Raw genomic sequence first — 22014 nt, 5'->3', positions numbered from 1 at the left:
TGTGACAGAGGGTGCTGTTGAGGTTGGGAGTGGAGTCATTTTTTCGAGTGACTGCTGTGTCTTCACTCACTATATGATGCTCGCATCCCTCCACAGGAATTCTCCTTCCCCCAAGTGTGGTGCAGCAACCAGCAGCCCCTGCACTGTGCCTTCTCTCTGGAGAGATACAGCCCTGCAACCACCCAGCTCTCCTGCAAAATCAGCGTGAGCCAGGTCAAAGGGCACGATCAAATTCTGCAGGTTTACACAGCTGTTTGTGAGGTGAGCCGTTGAGAGGGGACGTTGACAGTGCAGTGAATGCCGCATCACAATATGCAGGGATCTACTTTACTTTCTGTAACCGTCCTGCACTGGGCCGGATCTGAGCATGCATTGTGTATTAATAGAGTGAGGATAACGCTGTATTCCAAGGGTGTCCAAACTGCGGCCCAGGGGCCATTTGCGGCGGGGAAAAAAGGGGTAATCTACCAAGAAAAAGTCATAATTTTATGAGAATAATGTTGTTATATTATGAGGAAAAATAACTTGATTTTAGTAGCAGGGAGTTGAGAGTTTTTCTAATTTATGGAAAATTAGGCTGCGGAAAAAGTTATGTTATGAGAATATAAATATTATGGAAACAGAATCCTAATTACGAGAAGACATTTTTTAAGAAGAAAGTTTAAATAGTTGGAAAATTAAAAAAAACAGCAGAGATAGAAAATAAAGTCAAAATATTAAGAGAAAAAAGTTTTAATTTTATGAGAATAAACTCATAATATTATGAGGAAAAATTATGTAATTTTAGTAACATAGTGTTGAAATATTAAAGAAAAAAATTCTTTTTCAAAAGACGGAATATGAGAAACAAAACAAAATGAAGTTGTAATTTCTGGAAAACTAGGTTGGGGAAAAAAAGTTATATTCAGGGAATAATGTCAAAATATTATGAGAATAAAGAATAAAGAAAAAATTACAAAGATTACTTATAAAGAAAGTTGAAAAATTTGGAAAATGTAAGGAAACAACACCAGCAAAAATTGGGAAAAAAAGAGCAAGGACAAAAGTTCATACTAATAATTATTTACACAAGTAACTGCAGTCTAGTAGTTCCCTGCATCTGCTAACATTTGTTTATCTGTAGAGACATTTGCAACGTTCACATTTACATACACCCTGGGAGCTGCCCAGAGTAAGAACAGTCTTCTGTCAGCAGCTGAGCAGCTCCACTGGAGCAGCTAGGAGTTGGAAATCCTTACTCAAGAGCAGCTTGACAGCGGCTGTTTAGGCAGAGGAGAGTGATACCCATTGTTTGCTCACAAGTGCTTTTTCACATCCAGTCACTCGCATGCTTATCCTGCCCTGAGGCCGTCTGCACTACTAAACTTTCATCATCCCAGATGGACCATTACTTTGTCAGACGTGACGACAAAACAACACGTTTTATTACACCCACAGCGTCAACACAGCAGTGTTGGAGCTTGATAGGAAACTCCACCTTATGGCCAATATCCAAAATGATTGTGTTACGTTTTTGAAAAACCTTCAAATATGTAAAATAATTTGTATTTAGCTTTGTAGTGGCAGCCTTTTCGTACTTTTCCTGAGGGTGAGCAATCACAACTCTCACTGACTCACTATTTAGCTTCCTGTGTCGTAGTAGTGGACACTGAAGCTCACTGAACTGAACTGGAGTGACATCCAGATTGCTGATATTGATATCAGTGCATAATAACACACAACGTTTCCCTGTCAGTAATGGTAATAGTAATTAATTAGTTATTATTACACCTGTAGATCCAGTGTAATACCTTTGTTCTTACCTTTTATTTATATCTGAAGTACATGCAGCCTTTGATTCTCCAGGAAAAGTTTTGATACTTTGTTGCAAAGGTCTGATCACTTCCTGGTGAGTTTGGGTATACAATGCTCCACCTTGGCAGTGAAATACATGCATTAATTCAGCAGAACTTAAAATATATTGACTGCATTGGTTTTTATGCCAGCTAGTGTTAGCAGAAAGAAAAAAAAAAAAACGCTTCCTCTGTGGAAGGACAGCAGTGACGGCACATTCCAGCTCACGCATGCCTGACCCCTTCAGGATGTAGCGGTACTGCAAGTGCCTCCTGTATGACATATGTCTTTATTGTCTGATTTGTAAGAATAATGATGTCACACTTACTTTAAAGACATTACACAGGCTGTAGAAAGTCATGGTGTGTAATAAATGTTTCTGCAACATTATATTATTGGCGACATGTTGACATACAGAAACTGGAAGGCGCCATGAGCCAACTCAGACGGTAGGCGGGGCTTGTGCACTAAGTCGAGAAGCCATCGATCCTCGATCTGACTCTTTGGTGATAAGAGTCCAGCGCTGTAACCAAATATATTGCTCTTATTTGTTTAAAACAATTAGAAAACCTTCAACGTTGTGCGATCGTTGGCTGTTTCTCCGATAGCATTGTGCTTCAAAGAACCAGGAAGAAAGGCTGAAGAGAAGCAATAGTCTTTACACTGGAAAACAGTAAACACCAACCCAGTGGAGTTGTGGGCGGGGTATCACACTTGCTTTACTAACAAATGAATACACACTTCTGTTCCCCCAGACTCAAAAGGAGTTGGTTCCAATTTTCATGCAGACAGACTGCACCATCACATCCCAGACAGGACCCAAGGCCTTCAAAGTCCCATCATCCATCCGCCAGAGGATTTGTGCCACCTTTGACACTGCCAATGCCAAGGGCAAGGACTGGCAACTATTAGCCCATAAACTCCACTTGGATCGGTGAGCCACCTGCCTCTCTTTGCATATGATGTGCACCCTGTCTAGGTGTAATAACCCTGTGCACTTTCTGCTCTGCTGTCCTCTGCTGTAGAGTATATACATACTTGACAGACGTGAACATTAGGCACAGCTGCACAATCTCACATATACAATATAATTATACAATATCATTTTTTGTTTTGAAGATGATCACTCAATTCAGCTGGATTTTTGTTGCAGGATCTTGGCTTTTGGTGGCTATAAACTCCTGTTAAACGTACGGTTCATGGCGGTCTGCTATCTTGGGTCCCTTAGGAATTCCAAATCATCTAGATAAGATTTTCTCTCCACACTGGGTGGTGGCTTTGAGGTCTGATGTGACCAATGGCTGCAGCCTTTGAAGTTGCTTGTTTATTTCTCTTGGAGAGTGCCAGTGAGTTGTAGTGAAACACTGACCCCTACTGGACCATCTGTACATGGCATGCAAATACATTCGCTTGGCAACGAGTGCGTTTTACAGTTAAATCTCAGCCAGGCATCATTTTCTCCCCTGTAATCGCTCATTGTTTTAGACGCAAGTGTAATTGTGATTAAATTTTTAATTGTCAAGGGTACAAGTGTAAACCAGAGGATGACAGTGAGGATAATATAATAATAATATAATTGAATCTCCTGCTGCTGTTGTAAATTTACCTCCTGGACATGAACAGTCCAAAAAGATAATAATAAAATATATATTTTTGATACATTTATTTAAAATAAAATAATATTTTTTGAGTGCCAAAATATATGCAAAAAATGCAGAAAAAAATTATTGCAACGATTATAAATGAATTTGTATTTTATGGAGTGAAGTAAGTATTTCATTCCCTACCAACGAGCAAGAATTCTTACCCCCACAGTCTGTTTCAAATAATAATAATGATAATAATGAATCAAATGTATACAGTACAGCGCTTATTGGACGCTTTTCAAAGAATATAAATAACTAAATTGTAGGGGTGCAACGATACAGAAAATTTACAGTTCAGTTTGACTCGATACTTCTGTGTCCTGGTGCTATATTTTTTTTGATACAAAACAGAAATTGTCCTGCCTTTTTTAAACCTATATTTTACTGAAATTACCAACATTTGTTTCACCTAAAAAGTACGGCTTTTAAATGAAATGTATCTGGTGCAGCCTCATTTTCTGCTGTGCATGATTAAAAGTTAGAACCATACTGTATAAAATAAAAACAGCACCGTGTAAAAATAAGAATAAATAAAATAAATAATGAATTTAAAAAATCACAATTATGCATAATTAATTAATACTTACGTTCATAGATTCAGTAGTATTTCAGTCAAACTATGTGGCGTTCATTATTTTCATACTTCATGAACACATCCAGTTTGCTATTAAACATTACAATTATAAAACAAACAAAAACAAGTATCCAAGTAAAGATACAAAACACATGAAAAACTTAAGCCATAAGAATATTTTCCAATTTATCATTCAATAATACCAACAATAACAAGTAAGTGCAGAAAAACGCATTTCCGTAATGGAGTTAAGAGTGTGCACAGCGCGATTAACTTTTTTAAAGGTTTTGCACGAAATTAGCCCCTTCAAATGCAACGAGGACTTGTATTGGATGTAGATGCATCTTACCGCTGACTTATTTTATGCAGTATTTGGATAATAAAGATGAAAACTGCAGTTTTGCATGCCGCTTGAGACACCGTCTGCCGCCAGCCACAACAGAAGCCGCTGGTTGCTTCTGCCTGCGAGGATTTCATCTGTGCTGCGAGGAGCAACAGCAAATCAAGAGGGGACTTTGACGTCAGCTGTCTGATGTCATGTGACGTTTGTGACTTGGGTTACGGTATTGTTCATAGTGGTATCAACCCGAGACCACTGTGTTGAATGGAATTCCAGAGGGTAGGGACTGCAATAGCGAAGCCTATACGACACACTACTACTACTGCTATTACAAGTACTCTACTTGTACTCTCCCTTTAGGATTGTATCTTTCCTGGGGTGTTTTGTGTATAAAAGACACCTGTCACAGAAGGAGTCTGTTCCATTCAAACCTCTTCACCACAATGGGCAAGACCATCAGCAACATGCTTGAGATACACATAATGAGATCCTCCTGTCCTCAGTCAGAACATTGAAGATGGATCGTGGATGGGTTTTTCCATCATGATGCTGACCCAAAATATACAGCCAAGGCAACAGATGAGTAGGGTTGGGTATGGTTTACATACACTGTATTATCCAGTGTCAAATCGGTACTTTTGAAACAGTGCCGGTGTTTGAACGGTGCTCAAACAATACTTAAAAGAAGAAAAACATACAAATTTTGACCAAAAGCAAGCATGTTCCCCAGGCGCTTGATGTTCCTTAAGATGGACTAAATGAAGACATTATACTGTACTTAAGCAGATGGTTCTCAGATGTATTTGTATGCTGTTCTATCTACCGGGTATGGCCAAAAAAATGTAATTTGCCACTGTCTGATGTAAATATTTACACATAGGCAGACAGAATTGTTAAACAGCAGTATGGGACAGACCCTTTACATCGGCACCGATGCCTATGGTACAGAGTTTTGGTACCCATCCCCACAAAGGAATGGTTCAAGAAGAATCGCAATAATCCCATTGAAATCTGTGGCGGGAGCCGAAACTCCAAGCGACCTTCAGGATTTGGAGAGTATCTATGAAGAGGATTGAACCAAAATCCTTCCTGAGATGTGTGCAACCCTGGGGACCAACTACAAAAACATCTGACCTTTGTGCGTGCCAACAAGCATTTCTCTTCCATGTACAAAGTCACATTTTGCTTGGTGGTGTTTGTTTTCTGTAAGGCAGTAAACTCACAAAATCAACAAGGGATCTAATAATTATGTCCCCCACGGTATAGAAATTTAGGGTGCTGTTTGTAATGAGCTGACGTGTAATTAGTTCACCAAATGGAATTACAAAAAGGATCTTAGAACCCTTAGTCAACACCTTGTACTAATTCAAATTAAAACAAATTAAAAGATGCTCTCAAATACTTAGATATGTATTTATCTATGCTGGAAAATTGATTACCATCTAAGTCTCAACATGTTTAATCCTTTCTCAACACGTTTAATCACTGTAATTATGCCACTTGCAGCATTTACAGGCTGCATGTTATGCAATTCTCCCTCTGTGTTTGTATTCTGGGATTCTGACAGATAGGATAGATAAGATTTGCACGACTAATATATACTAATATATACTCATATACTAATATATATATATATATACTAATATATATACACTGTTCAAAAAAATTTGAGCAACACTTCAAAAACACATCAGATCTAAACTGGGGGGAAAATGATCTTGAATATCTTTCCTGATAATAAGTAAATAAAAATGCCGCACGGTGGTCTAGTGGTTAGCACGCTGGCCAACACAGTAACAACTTGGAGATCGGGAAGACCTGGGTTTGATTCTCCCTTGGGCATATCTGTGTGGAGTTTGCATGTTCTCCCCGTGTGCGCGTGGGTTTTCTCCGGGCACTCCGGCTTTCTCCCACATTCCAAAAAACATGCATGTTAGGTTAAGTTGAAGGACCTTCTACGGCCCTGTCCAGCTCTCCTGGAGTAACTACCTGTCTCATGGAATCTCCTCCATGCACCCAAGTACCGCAGTGATGCCCTGGTCCAGATCTGGGAGGAGATCCCCCAGGACATCATCCGTAGTCTCATTAGGAGCATGCACCGACGTTGTCAGGCATGCGTACAAGCACGTGGGGGCCACACAAACTACTGAGAATCATTTTGAGTTGCTACAATGACATTTTAGCAAAATGGACCAGTGTGCTGCATCATTTTTTCACTTTCATTTTTGGGGTGTCTTTGATTTCCCCCCTCTATAGGGTGATCATTTTCATTTCTATCAAATTATGTGGCATCATTTTGTTACTAATACATCACCCACTTATTATCAGGAAAGGTATTCAAGATCATTTTTCCCCCAGTTTAGATCTGATGTGTTTTTGAAGTGTTCCTCTAATTTTTTTTAGCAGTATATATGTATATATATATACTATATATACATACAGTATATATTAGTATATACACACACACACATACACACAAATATGTTTCACTGTAATTCCCGGTGAAATTAAAAACTTTGAACCCTGCGACTTATACAGTGGTGCGGCTAATTTGTGCCTAAGTTCTAACTGTTTAAATACTGTGTCACTTGTGAGTCAGTGAGGAAACGCTAGGTCGTTCTTTGGCAGGAGCCAATCACTAGCTATTGGTGTACTTACAACGAGCTTGTCAACCCATTGGAAATCGCAGGAGGTCATTATATATACAGTATAACAAACAGTCTGACTTATAAAGAGCACTAAACTCATCACACAGCAACTTAACACTCAAAAGGTATACCTGACAAATACACAAACATGTACCAATATGAGTTTAAAATAAAAAAAAAACTCTTTTAAAGTATTCCCATAATGCATTTCGTATGAGCAACACATTCATTGGTGTCTGCAGGGGCGCTGCAATGAGCTCAGCCTCCCTCTGGGCTCTGCTCAAAATATTCATTTTCTGTCAGGCATTCACACTGTCATGCCCTCCTGATGGCTAAAGCTCAGAGGCTTTCTGTTTTTGAACGTGGTCGGACTGTTGACAGGGAGCATCAAACATGGGACATTGAAAGGTGGAAAAAGGTTTTATTCTCTGATGAGAAAAATGTAACCTTCACGGTCCAGATGGCTTCCAACGTTACTGGCATGACAAGGAGATCCCACCTGAGATGTTTTCTACACAATGGGGGGGGAACCCCAGGGTCACACAGGGGCATGCTGGAGCCTATCCCAGCTGACTTTGGGCGATGGTGGTGTACACCCTGGACTGGTCGCCAGCCAATCGCAGGGCACATATAGACAAACAACCATTCACACTCACATTCATACCTATGGACCATTTAGAGTCGCCAATTAACCTAACATGCATGTTTTCGGAAACCGGAGTGCCAGGAGAAAACCCACGCACGCACGGTGAGAACATGCAAACCTAGGTCTTCCTGATCTCCTAACCACTAGACCACCGTGCGGCCGTATATAAATATAAATATAAATTTATATATACATATATATATATATATATATATATATATATATAAATATATATATATATATATATATGTGTGTGTGTGTATATATATATATATATATATATATATATATATATATATATATATATATATATATATATATATATATATATACGTATATATATATATATATATATATATATATATATATACATATATATATGTGCGTGTACATTGTCAAAAAAATATTTAATAGTGATTAATCACATTTTGTTCATAGTTCATATATATATATACACATATATATATATATATATATATATATATACGTATATATATATATATATATACACATATATATATGTGCGTGTACATTGTCAAAAAAATATTTAATAGTGATTAATCACATTTTGTTCATAGTTAACTTGTAATTAGTCACAGATAGATGATGCTTTTTATCTATAATAAGTGGACCTAATAAAAGATCATTTTAAAGTTTTTAATACACCTCTTAAAAGAGACTGGATAATGTGTTGGCTGTGTGCAAATTGTTGTTTATTAAACATTCTGGTTTTTTAAAGAGCTCAATACAAAAGGGACCTCATTGTAGACATTGCTAAGGTTAACTGTCCATCACTCAAATATCAATATAATTGACTAACATTACAAATAAAGGTTTGCAAAAACACTCACCAACTAACTGAAATGAAAACAGGGTGTTAGAAAACTAAATATTGACAACTTAAGAAAAATAGAGTGCTCAAGAACAGTCAGTAGTTCACAGAACTACTAGCACCCATATACTGTGGTGCAGTCAGGCTATAGCTTATACTTCACTTCCAAACACTCTTACACACACATAAACACTCTTTTCTTTGTCTGGCCATTTCAACAACATGGAAGTATGACAGCGTGGGTCTTTCAACATGCAACTTTTATTAATCTTTGACAAACACGGCAGTTCAAGCACAAACGCTAATAAATGGCTAATAAATAATAATAATAACTAATAACTAACTCTAATAAATTCCTTCACAAGCCTTTACTATCTTCTCATTGAGCGTTGTGTGTGTGCTCTCTGACTTGCGCCTTCGTCACACTGACACAAGCCCCAAAAAAGCAGTCCCCAGCTATGCCTGCTGGTAACTAGCAGCTCGTAACCCAAATTTGATCAATTCAAAGCAAAAAATCAGCCGAGAAATGACCAGCATCTAAAAATCACTCGTTAGTTGGGGCACTCGTATGCCAAGGTACCACTGTATAAATGGCAATAAAAAATACCTGCAGTGCTGCAGTACCTTCTCTCTTCTCTCTGGCATTTGAGACTCGACGTAGTCCATGACAACTCATCTCACAGCGACAGTAGATACAAGTAACTTTGGTCTTGTGGAGAGAGTCAACTGCCAGGTCTTTGAAGCGAAACGCACCATTGAAAATACCCTTTTCTTTTTCCATTTCTGCTCAATATTTGTTCCCGCTTGTGGCTCCACGTCAACTGCCACACCGCTGCGTTTCCTCAAACTCCGGTGTGGGCCGAGGGTCAAACAGGATGTGCGCACGTTAATCACAGGTCAAAAAATTTGTGCCGTTAAAGGAAATTCCTGCGTTAACTGCAGCCCTAATATTACGACTTCCGCTTGAGTGGATGCTGCCGTGACTTGCTGCTGCTTTTAAATGTTTTTAAAATTATTTTGTGTTTTTGTGGGCTTCTGGCCCAATGGGATTGTGTAGCTGCTCTCATATGTGTATTGTTACACTCACCTATCCCTGGATCAGTGGCAATTCAGTGATCACTCCGATGTCTGTTTGTGTGTGTGGACTTAGCACTTGTTAGCACTTGCTATCCTGCTCTGGTGGTGCTGAGTCCCCTGCTCTATTCATCAACTTAGCCGTTGTGCAGATTGCGATTTGGGTAGCAAACGTTACATCTGGACGCTCCTGGTCATGTTCAGCCATCATCCTGTGGCCGGTCTACACCGGTACACTGCCGCTGACTTTCTCCGGCTTCCCCGCACCAGCGTTGCACCACCACCCGGACATTGTTTGCCAACAACTCCACAGCAATACAATCTTTCTGGTCCACCTCCCACAGCCATTGCAGAAACACCAACCAGACTGCAGATGGCAATGCATTATCCAGCCTAATTAGGTCGGCTACTGCTCCTGTCAAACACGACAACACCGCTGTCAGCTTTGGTCTGCTCAACATATGCTGACTCACAAGCAAGGGTCATTTCATCCAGGATCTCCTTTCTCACCATAAGCGTGACTTCCTCTGTCTGACTGAAAGCTTTTCACAGCTCAATAAATCCACTCCACTGGGCTTTGTTTACATCTGCCGTCCCCGTGGCAACGGCTGGGGAGTAGGTCTGGCGGTAAATTAGTAGTGGAAAGTCCTGCCAGTATCAGTGCCAGATTTCAACTCATTTGAATGTAGTGTTCATGCTGCCTGGTTCCACTCCCACTATTGTAGTTACAGTTTATCGCCCCCCAAAGTCACACACTAACTTTTCAACTGATTTATCCACTTTACTCACCCATAGATGTACTCTCTCACCTCAAGTCATATTGTTGGGTGACCTATTTTTGAGGCGATTAACAAGAACGGCGCAGCTACTCATTAGTGAGTTCTTTTTTGAAAGATTTCTATTTTATGGGGGGGCGTGGGTTTTTCAAGCTATGGTCTTAAACCTTTGATCAGCTGATGAACAGCCTATTTTAGTCTCATGGTTGTTTGAAATAAATTGCTTACTCAAATGTTTTTTTGTCTCACTACCATTTCTTTTTGCATTTTGAAGCTCCATTTAGAACCTCCTTAAGATCCAACAGTGCAAAATGTCAATTCTTGCAGTTTTTCAACTGGTCTTAAAATTTCGATCAGAAGTCTAAATTAGTCTACATACTGTATATTAACTTAGTAAGTTCTATCAGAAGAGAAAGTCTGATCAAGTTTGTTCTTAGAGCAGGTATAGCAGCTGGTGCCAATCCTCCTTTAACCTATAGACTGTACAAGTTACCTACAAGAATAAGTGTAGTTTCTGTACTCGTGAGTAATATGTTTTCTGGATTCTCTGATCCTGTAAATGAACTCATATACCGTAAGTCACTGACTGACTGACACTAGTAATCAGTTTTCCAACTCCCAATGTCCATTATTCTATTTCATGCATTCCTCTTTCTGTCCGCCTCAACAGAAACCTGGGTTATTTTGCAAAGCAACCGAGTCCATCAGCCGTCATACTGAGCCTGTGGGAAGCTCGCCACCAGAACACTGCTGACCTTGACTCTCTTGCTAGTGCCCTCGAGGAAATTGGCAAGATCCATTCCAAAAGTTCCCCCAAGGACCAGGATGAGCATGAGACTGACTTGAATCAAATACAGAAAGGCAGCCTGACAGGAACATGCACATTTCCAAATCATAAGGCGGAGGAGTCTGCATCTCAATATCCAGGCTGAGGGAGAACCATGAAGATGTCTGTGTAGTCTCGAATTATTATGGTTTGGTTCAAGGTCAACACAATGATCAATCTCAACAGGCGGAGGTGTGTTTTCCTCAAATTTAACTTCTTCTTCACTTTGTTTTTCAAATTACATAATTTGTCTAGCAGTTTCTGAATTGGTGTGAAAAGAAAAGGGGAATGGACTCTGCCCCCAAGATATATTTGAAATGAAAGATACTTGTTTTGGTTACATACACAAAAAAAAAATTACTACAGTAATCCCTCACTATTTTGCACTTCTATTTTTGCAAGGTCATTTAATCACGGTTTTTCCAAAATACATATTAATTAGTAAATCATGCTGTTTCGTGGATGAATACGGCTCATTATTAGTCCGAAAATATGCATATTAAAGCAAATTGGACCTATTTGTTGCGTAAAATAAGCATGTTCATGCATAAAAGATGTTGTGATAGTATGTAGTATTCTACACTGGTCACCAGGTGTCAGTAATATTACTGTAACATCCGGTGACACGAGTGCTAGGCTTGATCACCAGAACAACAGGCTTTCATTGCAGGTTTGAATTATCTCACAACAGGCACAATCATCCCGAGGGGGCAGTTGCAGCCCATAACTCATGCCAAGCTAAATCTCAACTCCGAACCCCCGACATCACTTCTGGTCCACCCACAACACACATTTACAGCAATACACACAAGCACAAATCTTATTTACAGTATGCCTTAGATTACTTATTTTCTCATATTATGTCTACTATATTGGGTAGTATGAGTGTAAAGATGAGTATTGGGGTGTTATTTCATGTTTAGAGGGTGTTTTCTAGCCTCTAACAATGAACATATTCCATTTATGAAGAAGGAAAGTCACTTATCACGGTCGGTTCTGGAACGAATTAACCACGATAAACGAGGGATTACTGTATATGAATTTCTTAAAATTCCCTAAAGGTCTAGTTTTATTATAAACAGAAGACATGCTGTATGTGGTATGACTGATAGACATACATCATTTATATCATCTGTTCTGCAGCAGTCATGGTCGGAGCGACTGTCTGGTGGAGTGAGATTTCAAACCATGTCAACGCAGATAACAGGTTCCTCCACCAACGAGATAGCAGACATGGCAGAAGGTGTAAAGCTTAATTTCCCTCGTGCCGTAGGGAGTGCATCACTGCCTCCGTCAATCAATTACACCATTAAGAGCTGTCACATTGACAGCATCAGCACTCCAAATGAAATTCCATTCATCTCAATTTTACTGGGCGAGAGGTAAAACCTGGACTAAAAATATATACATACTATCAAAACTTCACAGAAGTATCCAATGTTAGTGTTTATTTCACTCTTACTATTATTTTGAATGCCATTGTAATGCATTTAATTGAATTATTGCATTGAATCAATTGCAACTGTACTATTCATATTCATCAGTTCTAGGATACAGTCGAGCTTCATCAGTTCATGCTCAAATACTAGATAAGACAGCTCTTAAAGGTTGGGAATGAGGTCCTGCCCCAGATGGAGGAGTTCAAGTATCTCGGGATCTTGTTCACAAGCGAGGGAAGGTTGGAGCGTGAGGTCAACAGGCGGCTAGGCTGTACCGCACAGTCGTAGAGAAGAGAGCTGAGCCGGAAGGGAAAGCTCTCAATTTACCGGTCAATCTATGTCTCCACCCTCACCTATCGTCATGAGCTTTGGGTCGTGACCAAAAGAACGAGATCACGGATACAAGCGGCTGAAATGAGTTTCCTCCGTAGGGTGGCTGGACTCACCCTGAAAGATAGCCTCCCGGACGCCTCCCTGGTAAGGTGTTCCAGGTATGCCCAGCCAGGAGAAAGCCCGGGGCAGACCAAGGACACGCTGGAGGGATTATGTCTCACAGCTGGCCTGGGAACGCCTTGGTGTCCTCCTGGTGGAACTGGAATAGGTGGCCAGAACAGACCAGTTACAATTGAGTCAATGCCCTGAGAATAAAATGACCTGGATGAATGAGAATACTCCCAAGCATCTTAAAGGCCTCATGACACCACAAAAAAGTTTTAAAAAATAAAAATAAAAAAATGAAAGTACTGACTTAGTAAAACATTTTTGCCATACTGCTGTCATAGATTAATAACTATGAAATATAAGTGATATGAAGTGGTGATTTTGACACTCCCCCCAGCGATTTTTCTGAATTGCTGCTCTCTTGGGCTTTAACGTCACGAACAGAAAACATTACGGGAACCAGATTCAAACAAACGCAGCCTTGAACACAGCAAATCCAAGAAAGTGACATATACACAACAACAGCACAATAATAACATTCACTGATATTGCGTTGTGATGAGTATGATGTTTTGCTGGCAGTGATAGCCACTGACAGCTCTATGTACACTGCACAGAGCTAAAGACAAATGACAGCGATTGTTGTTTAGCTAGCAATTTGGCATGAAAACCCATATTATTATTTTAAGAGTTGTAGTGATGCTGCAGTCAAAGACGAACCTTTGGATTTATTGTTGCAAACTACAACAGATACTGTACTGAATTAGCTGCCTAGCATGTCATAACAAAGCCTTACGAACACTTTAGTAGCCCAGCACGAGGCTGGCTATTATGGCACATATTAGTTGGAGAAATCTGAATTGACTTCTACCACCATGGCAATCTTGTGGGGTTTTTTTTTACTTTATTTTTTGCAGGGTAGTATTGAAACAATTGTCCCTCCAAGTTTGCTGAAATGCTCAAGCATCCAACTCGGCGAATGGCGTCTTTTGGAAATGTGAACAAGCTTACTCTGTCTCCTCGGGTGCTCCTGCTAAAGCCTTCAACTCAAGCAGGCATAATATTAAAAATATATACAACAAACAACAGAAATTCATCCAGAAATGGACCATAACAACTGAGAAAGCATTGGTACGAATGTAGTAATGTGTCACTTGCTCCTCCTTCTCCAGTATCCCAAAGGACTGATAAAAAGCCTAAAAAATGGTAAATATTTCAACATTCGAGCACACATCGAACGCAGGAAACATGCCTTTCCATGTTATTTTGAACAGCTAAAATAATAATATTAACGTGTTTTGGTGTCATGAGCTCTTTAAATATTATAATAATAGTTATTTGACTGACTTTTGACTGACTTTTCAGACTGTTGGAAGAAATTATGAGCATTTTTTTTTTTACAAACCTTTTTGGCAATCAAGTAACTAAAACAGTAATTGCAGTATTTCATCAAATTTAGTATGAAATTAGAAATTAGTATGAATTTAAAGTGAGTTAGAACAATATTTCTGGTGCTATATTAACATAATCATAATAAGTCACAATAATTAGGATTAGGACATATAAATATAAAAGAGTATATAGAACGTGACGCAATTCTCAAGAAAAATGATGCTGATCACACAACAACTTGTTTCATTTGTCCAAAGATCCATCCACCCATCCATCTTTGATCCATCTACTACAGCTTATCCTTCTCAGGGTCACAGAAGCTGGAGCCTGTCCCATCAGGCTACACCCTGGACTGGTCGGCAGTCAATCGCAGCAACATATGGCAACACTGCTAGTGACCATTGGTCCAAAGAGGCAGTTTAAAAACATTTACTGTACTCTGATATTCCGTTGGCTATTTTGAACAACATTGTACGATCTTTTCGACTATCGCAGATAATGGCATGACTTTCATTAAACTGAACTGTCTCTGATGTGGTACATGTGAATGAGTTTAGTGGGATAACATGCATAGTTTTTCAGTTGCCTCTGTATGCATTGCCAACCCATACAAATCACTACGTTACACAATTTCTACTAGCAGGTAAATGATGTGAAACCTTTGGTTGACTCTTAAACTGTGACACAATGAAAGACATCAATGGAAATACTATGCTTTTGCAATGCCTGTTGATGGTTTATGTTGCATCAAGAGCATCAACACTGACTTACATATTCGACGTTTCAAACATGCACCGATGTGTTCTCACTGTGTGTACTGCTTTGGTGTAAGACGAACATTATTTCAGGAACTAAAGTTTAGTGTTGTGTTTATGATTTGATTTCAAGCTGAGTTGGTTCTTTTCATGTTTTTTTTGTTTTATGTTTTGCTCCACGCATGGCCTTTGGCTTCACATCACTATTATTGTGCCTTGTTTAACTGCTGTCAATGGTGAATCTTGTAAGGTACAAATGGGGATGTAAAAAAAAAAAGAAAACACGCTGATAAACATTAAAAAATATATATTTAAATGATAATATTGAATAGGCTACAGAGCTTTTCTAGTGCTTAACATACATTATATGTGTGGTAATGCCAGGGCAGCTTTGTGGTATATTGTATATATAATTATAGACATTTTGGATGTGGATGTTTTCTGTACAGTAGAATTTGCAAATGTATATGCAGCCTTTTGGAAATAAATGTACAGTTGAAAGTTATCAGAATAGTTTCATGTTTGTTATTCCCTGTTAACGTGCATCTAGGGTGGCAATTTGCAATTGTAATTGCAATTTGTTTTAAAATGATTACTTCATGTTAATCCACCACAAAATATACAAGTTGAATGTGCCTCAACAATGTACCTCAACATTATAGTTCTCTAAATGCACTGCTCAAAAAATAAAGGGGTTACAGTGTCAATCAGTTTGTGTCATGACAGGTTGAATTTTAGTTTGGCTGTTTATTTTATTGGCCTGTACGACATTCTCAAAATATAGTTTTAAAAAACAGCAGCAAAAATGGAAAAACCAGCAGTAATTTTACAAGAATAAAGTCAAAATATGAAGCAAAAAACACAATCTAACAAGAAAAAGTTATAATTTTTAGACTAATGTAATATTATGAGTAAAATAAGTAGCATAACGTTGAAATATTAAAGAAAATAGAAATGAAAAGTTTTTTTTTAACTTGCAACATTATGAGAAACAAAAACACAACAGCAAATAAGGTAATATTTGGAAAATTTGCTTGTGGAAAAAGTTATGATATGGGAATAAAGTCCAAATGTTATGGGAATAAAGGAGAATAAATAATAAATAAAGTCAGAATTATGAAAAAAAAAACATTTACAAGAAGAAAGATTAAATGTGTGGATCGTGGCAAAAAAGTGGCAATTTTATGAGAATAAAGTCTGTAATATTATGAGTATGAATGAATGTACAAACCCTTTATTTTTAAAATCACATATTAAAATTTGCTGATTTAGTCAATTTTCTAACTGCTAAAATAATGCATAGACTTAACAATAACTTGTGACCCAAAAACGTCATACAGTATTTCTCTATAAGAGAGGAGAAATATGATCTTCGAGGAAAACCAAACTTAACAAAGAAAAATGTCATTTTAATAGCATAGATGTCAAGAATGGCGTAAACCGGTGTTTGGAACCCAAGATGCAGAGATGACACAAACGGTAGTGAACAAAAAGTTGAAAACAAAAAATACCTCCACAGGAGTAAAAAGTCAATACAACGTTACACAAAAATGTACAGAGTCCAAAAAACACACAAAAAACGGGCTAAGCCACAAAAACGACAACACAAAACACTGCTAGAAAAAGTAAAATAGCAGGAAAAATGCAAAAATTTATAAAACTAAGGGCGCTGCTGAAAACCAAGCAGGAGTAATAACAATAGACGCTGCTGAGAACCAAGCAAGTAAGTATACTTAACAAGAGAGACTACTAATACCACTGCTGGAACTACCAAGCAGGGGAATGTACTCATGGTAACACGTAGGTAAAAAGACCAGAAAGCTAAGATACAACGAGGGACACACAAGGCAAGGCGGTGTGGAGATCAGGCGAGGAGCAAGGAACAATCTGGCAATGAGGAAGTCCCACAGTCATGCTTATATAGGCAGGTAAGTAATTAGCAGCAGGTGTGTACCGGTGGCTCCGCCTCTGCTGAGCCAGCAGTGCGCTGCAAGAGACAGAAGACAGGCGGCAGCAGAGCAGCAATAATGCAGTTTTATTATGGGAATAAAGTCAAAATGTTATGAAAATAAAGCCATATATTCCGAAAACAACATTTACTCATTCAATAAAAAAGAAATATTGAAAGGTTTTTAAAAAATATTGTGCGAGGCAAAAAGAGGTGATGACACAAGTGCACACAACAAAAGAAGAAAGAAGTCACTTTTCAAGCAATTTTAAGCCATAAAAACGGCCACAAGGTGGCAGAAGTGCATTTGATAAGAGCTCGGCATGGATCTTTTGCATGTATTATCACACTCGACAGCAAGGAGAAAATGAGAGAGTGTAAAGGAGTTTAGCATGCAGAAGGTTACGCATTATAGGGAAATTTTAACATGCACACGAGTGCATATATGCATATATATCCCAGCTGATTTTGGGCATAAGGCGGGGTACACCCTGAACAGCCAATCGCAGGGCACATATAGACAAACAACCATTCACACTCACATTCATACTTATGGACAATGTAGGCTAATTAACCTAACTTGCATGCTTTTGGAATGTGGGAGGAAACCGGAGTACCTGGAGAAAACCCACGCACGCACGGGGAGAACATGCAAACTCCACACAAAGATGGCCAGCGGAGATTCGAACCCATATCTTCCCAATCTCCTGACTGTGTGGCCTGTGTGACTGTGTGCTAACCACTCATTCACCGCGCGGCCCTTTCTCGGACCAATTGACTGAAATGGTTCAAAGCCTCATGAGGCTTCATCTCGCCTCTTAATAAGAGTCCTAGTGATTGCTGATGAGCGAGACCGACAGACCGACAGATGGCGGCAGAAACAGCAACGTGCGCACATGACAATATTTTACAATATTATGAATTTTTTCCCCAACTTAATTTTCCAAAAAAGTAAACTTTATTCTTTTTTTTTGTTTCTAATACAGTGGAAACTCAGATTGTGTCCGCACCAGTTAGCGTGTTTTTCGGTATACTTTCCGTCGGTTGACGTACATTTTCTGTTTAGCGTACAATACGGCTCACTTCTTGTTGTACTATTAATGCAGGAGTACAGGAGGAGTACTGAGGCTGAGGGCCCTAGATGTGTGTCAGCCATTAACAACCATTAAACTGAAACAGCTGAAAATAAAAAATAGAATAGAATAGAATTTTCAAAAAAGGACTAGTACCAAGCAGCTTCGTCATTCGTGTTAATCATCTTAAAAATTGCTTTGGGCATGCTTGATGCCAGTCTTTCTAGGAGGCTAGAGGGAATGTTGCTCCAGGTGGTGAAGATGGCTTCACGGAGGGCATCCACTGTCTGGAGCAGATGTTCATTTTTGTAAACTTCCCTTGCCATCCATTGCCAAATGTTCTCAAGCGGATTTAGATCAGGGGAACACAGGATGGTCCAAAAACGTGAGGTTATTCCTCTGGAAGAAGTCCTTGTCAGGTGCGAATTGTGATCTGCAGCATTGTCCTGTTGAAAAACCCAGTCATTATGACACAGACGAGGGCCTATAGTCGTGAGAGATGCCCCCTGAAACATTTCTACACTGTAAGCTGCCGTTTGATGCCCCTGCACAACCTGAAGCTCTACTGTTTCGTTGAAGGAACAAGCAGCCCAGATCATGATGGCACCCCCTCCACTGTGCTGTGTGGAAAACATCTCAGGTGGGATCTGGAAGTCATTAGGACCGTCAAGGTTACATTTTTTCTCATCAGGGAATAAAACCTTCTTGCACCTTTCAATGTACCATGCTCACTTTGTGGAGTTGAAGGAGATGAGGCCTTTGAAGATGTTTTTTGTTCTTTAAACCCAACTCTCACACATGTTGCATGATGGTGATTGGACTGCACGCAGCACCAGTAACAACCTTTGTTTAGGCCGAGGATCATCCTGTGTCTTGACGGATAGCCGATCGGAAAACACAGAAAAGTCGCTGTGGAGTGTTTTATAATTACAACTTCATTTCACTCGTATTTTATAGCTTTCATATCTAACAAAAAACATTTTATTAAGTGAACACATTTATTTTTTGATTGCTTTTTTCAAACATTTATTAGTGTTTGAAACACTAACACATGAGAAATCCAAAATTTCTGACTCAGAGGGAACCAAATAATAATCAAAATATAAAAATGATCAGATGTCAGGTGCCGATGCTGTACAATGTTATGGTATATCGCACAACTGTGCCCTCTGAGTACTGTTTATATTCCCATTTTGACAAAACGTCAATCAATATTTCTGTTTACTGATCATGACCTGGACGTGACAGATACTGTACACAGCATAAAGCTGCAGAGTTCATCTCAATGCAAAGTCATGTCTTACAGTATCTTGCAACTTGGGGCTTAGAGGTTTTTAACGTTATGGCCTTATCTTTGAAAAACACACATTCCACGAGACTGTAAATGGTGCAGAAATACAAAGGCTGAGGAAATATGGTGGGGTAAATGATGATTTGATCCACTGCTGATTTTCTTAGTTTACCCCCTTTGCAAAGTGTGAACATTCTATGTACTGTACACTACAAAACACATGTTGCCTAAGATGCTGTGGTGTGCCCACCCTTTCCTAGGCGGTTGCATATCTGTGAGCTGCAGACGACTGGTCGTTAAGATAATGTTAAAAGACGGGTGACAATATTTTCCAAAGGCTGACTCTACGGAGTTTATGACAAGGACATTGTCTATGATATGTATTCGTCAATATGTTGACATTTTAAAATGTACAGTAGCAATACTTAGCAATGCTACTTTAAATAATAATCATATAACCTTTTATTATTCACTTAAGTATGATAATAGCTCTTTCAATTTTCCTTCACTTCAGTGTGTCCAATCCACTCCACATGTTCATACAGAGAACACCCACATCACTGAAAAACCGGTCCGCGTTGTCCCTCTGACCTTGCTTCTGGTGACCAGAAACTTTCTTGCAGGGAATACCTAGGATGCATGTTCACCCAAAGATGTCTGTGCATGACGTCCCTGAAGGCAAGCATCCAAGTTGCCCTAAAAGCTCCTGTAAGCAGCTGCTCATGTGTAAGTCCTTTAGTGCACTGTGTGGGCTGCACTCCTGGCTGCGTCAAACAATTGAGTGACAAAAGACTTCACAGTCTGATAGTCATGTCCCTTGAAAAAGACGTGCCTCAGCATTTGACAAAGTGATCGAAACATTCTGTGACGCTTCCATACACCAAGTAACTCACAATTGTAGCCATTTTATTTCAAAATGGTGGACTTGACTGACTTTGTAATAACTTTTTCAAACTTTTTTGTCCCTTGTTTATACTGTAGACATACTGTTACTGTGCTAGTTTTTAAAATGCTCATGGCACAAAAACAAGTTAATCTTATTTTTGCCGTGGAAAATAACATTGAAAGGTATATTTCTTGTGTTTAATGTGTGCTCAAATGTTGACATGTTTACACCTTTGTTATTTGTTTTTTCATTTTTCATCAGGGAAAATAATCCAGACTGGAGAAGAAGGAGGAATTGCTGTCACTTTGAAAACAGGCCCTCACAGAACTATTGCTGTGGTGCATTTTTTGTTGATTTTCTTTTGTTGCTACATTTTTTTTTATATTATGCCCACTCATTGTGTGGCAGGCTTTTGCTTTAACACTCGAGGAAAAGGAGGACTAGCTAAACAGGGACCACTGTCACTCGTGTTGTATCTTGTAGTCGCCGCATAGATCTGTCAGTGACAATCACTGCCAGTCAAACTACAATACATACATGTTGTGGCCCATTTAAAAAAATCTGTGTTATATTAGATCAGGGGTTTCCAAAGTGCGGCCCGGGGGCTACAGGCGGCCCCGCAGCACATAAAAAAAAATATAATTTAACAAGAAAGCAAAAAAAAAACAAAAAAAAGGAAAAATCAGCACTCAAGTCAAAACATTAAGAGAAAAAAGTAGTAATCTAATATGAAAACGTAATTTTACAAGGATAATGTCGTTATATTGAGGAAAAATAACATAATTTTAGTAGCTTAACGTTTAATTATTAAAGAAAGACTTTTTAAAGTCATAATATTATGGAAACAAACAAAACCATATTATTTTGTTATTTTAAGTTGTAATTAGGGATGCTCCGATTGATCGGCCACCTATCAATATCGGCCAACTTCCATGGAAAAGTACATGATCGACATATGCCGACAAATGCCTTTCAACGCCAATCACCTCTGGCTGGTAATATTGCAGCCTGCAGCCAGTCGCGATGCCTGTGTGCAGTGTACTGTCTGGCACACACTGATCTGTACGAAAAAAATCTGGATAGATCATACCTCGCACTCGCCCGTGCAAGCCGCTGACGCCACAGCGCACGCGTGAGAGGCCATCTTACCACTCACAAAAAAACTACCCAGTATTTTTTTATATTTGCAAGCACCGCTAATTATTTAGTAGTCTAGTCGCGGTTGTTTGTTTACATTTTCCCCACGGCTCCCTATGTAAAGCCGTTATGACTCAGGTATGGTATGATATCGACAGAATTTTTAAAAATGATCATACCCGAGTCCTGATAAGCTCAAGCACACCTGTTGTGCGAGGTTAGTCTGAAGACTAAGCTTATATTTAGTGTGAGTGGGTAACAAACTAACAACAGACTTAACAAATCACAAGTTCTGACATAAGCCATTGTCCGAGAAGTGTTCCGTGTGAGTGGTAATATGGCGGCCGCGTGGCTTCAAAAGTCATTGACCAATGGCCTATCCAGACTTTTTTCGTACAGATCAGTGCTGGCTCCCCACTTTCCATCACACTGCGCAGGCGTGCCAAAGTCAAACGGC

At 39.1% G+C, this 22014-nt stretch overlaps 1 protein-coding gene across 4 annotated transcripts in view; it reads left to right on the top strand.

Moving 5' to 3' along the window:
- unc5db (unc-5 netrin receptor Db) overlaps positions 1–15737 on the top strand; it is a 258492-nt gene extending 242755 nt beyond the window's left edge. For 2 of the 4 annotated variants that reach the window (XM_054772926.1, XM_054772924.1), the window contains 3 exons: positions 97–261; positions 2589–2767; positions 11040–15737. In XM_054772926.1, the coding sequence (XP_054628901.1) occupies positions 97–261; positions 2589–2767; positions 11040–11301 (606 nt within the window). In that variant the 3' untranslated portion in view covers positions 11302–15737. The remainder of the gene's footprint in view (positions 1–96; positions 262–2588; positions 2768–11039) is intronic. The other 2 variants (XR_008569990.1, XM_054772927.1) reach the window with 2 other exon arrangements.
- The last annotated feature ends 6277 nt before the right edge of the window (positions 15738–22014 follow it).

The sequence above is a fragment of the Dunckerocampus dactyliophorus genome, chromosome 4, assembly GCF_027744805.1.
Source record: "Dunckerocampus dactyliophorus isolate RoL2022-P2 chromosome 4, RoL_Ddac_1.1, whole genome shotgun sequence".
Taxonomy (NCBI): Eukaryota; Metazoa; Chordata; class Actinopteri; order Syngnathiformes; family Syngnathidae; genus Dunckerocampus; species Dunckerocampus dactyliophorus.
The sequence above is the reverse complement of the archived record's forward strand: the minus strand, read 5'-3'. Positions and strand labels throughout refer to the sequence as shown.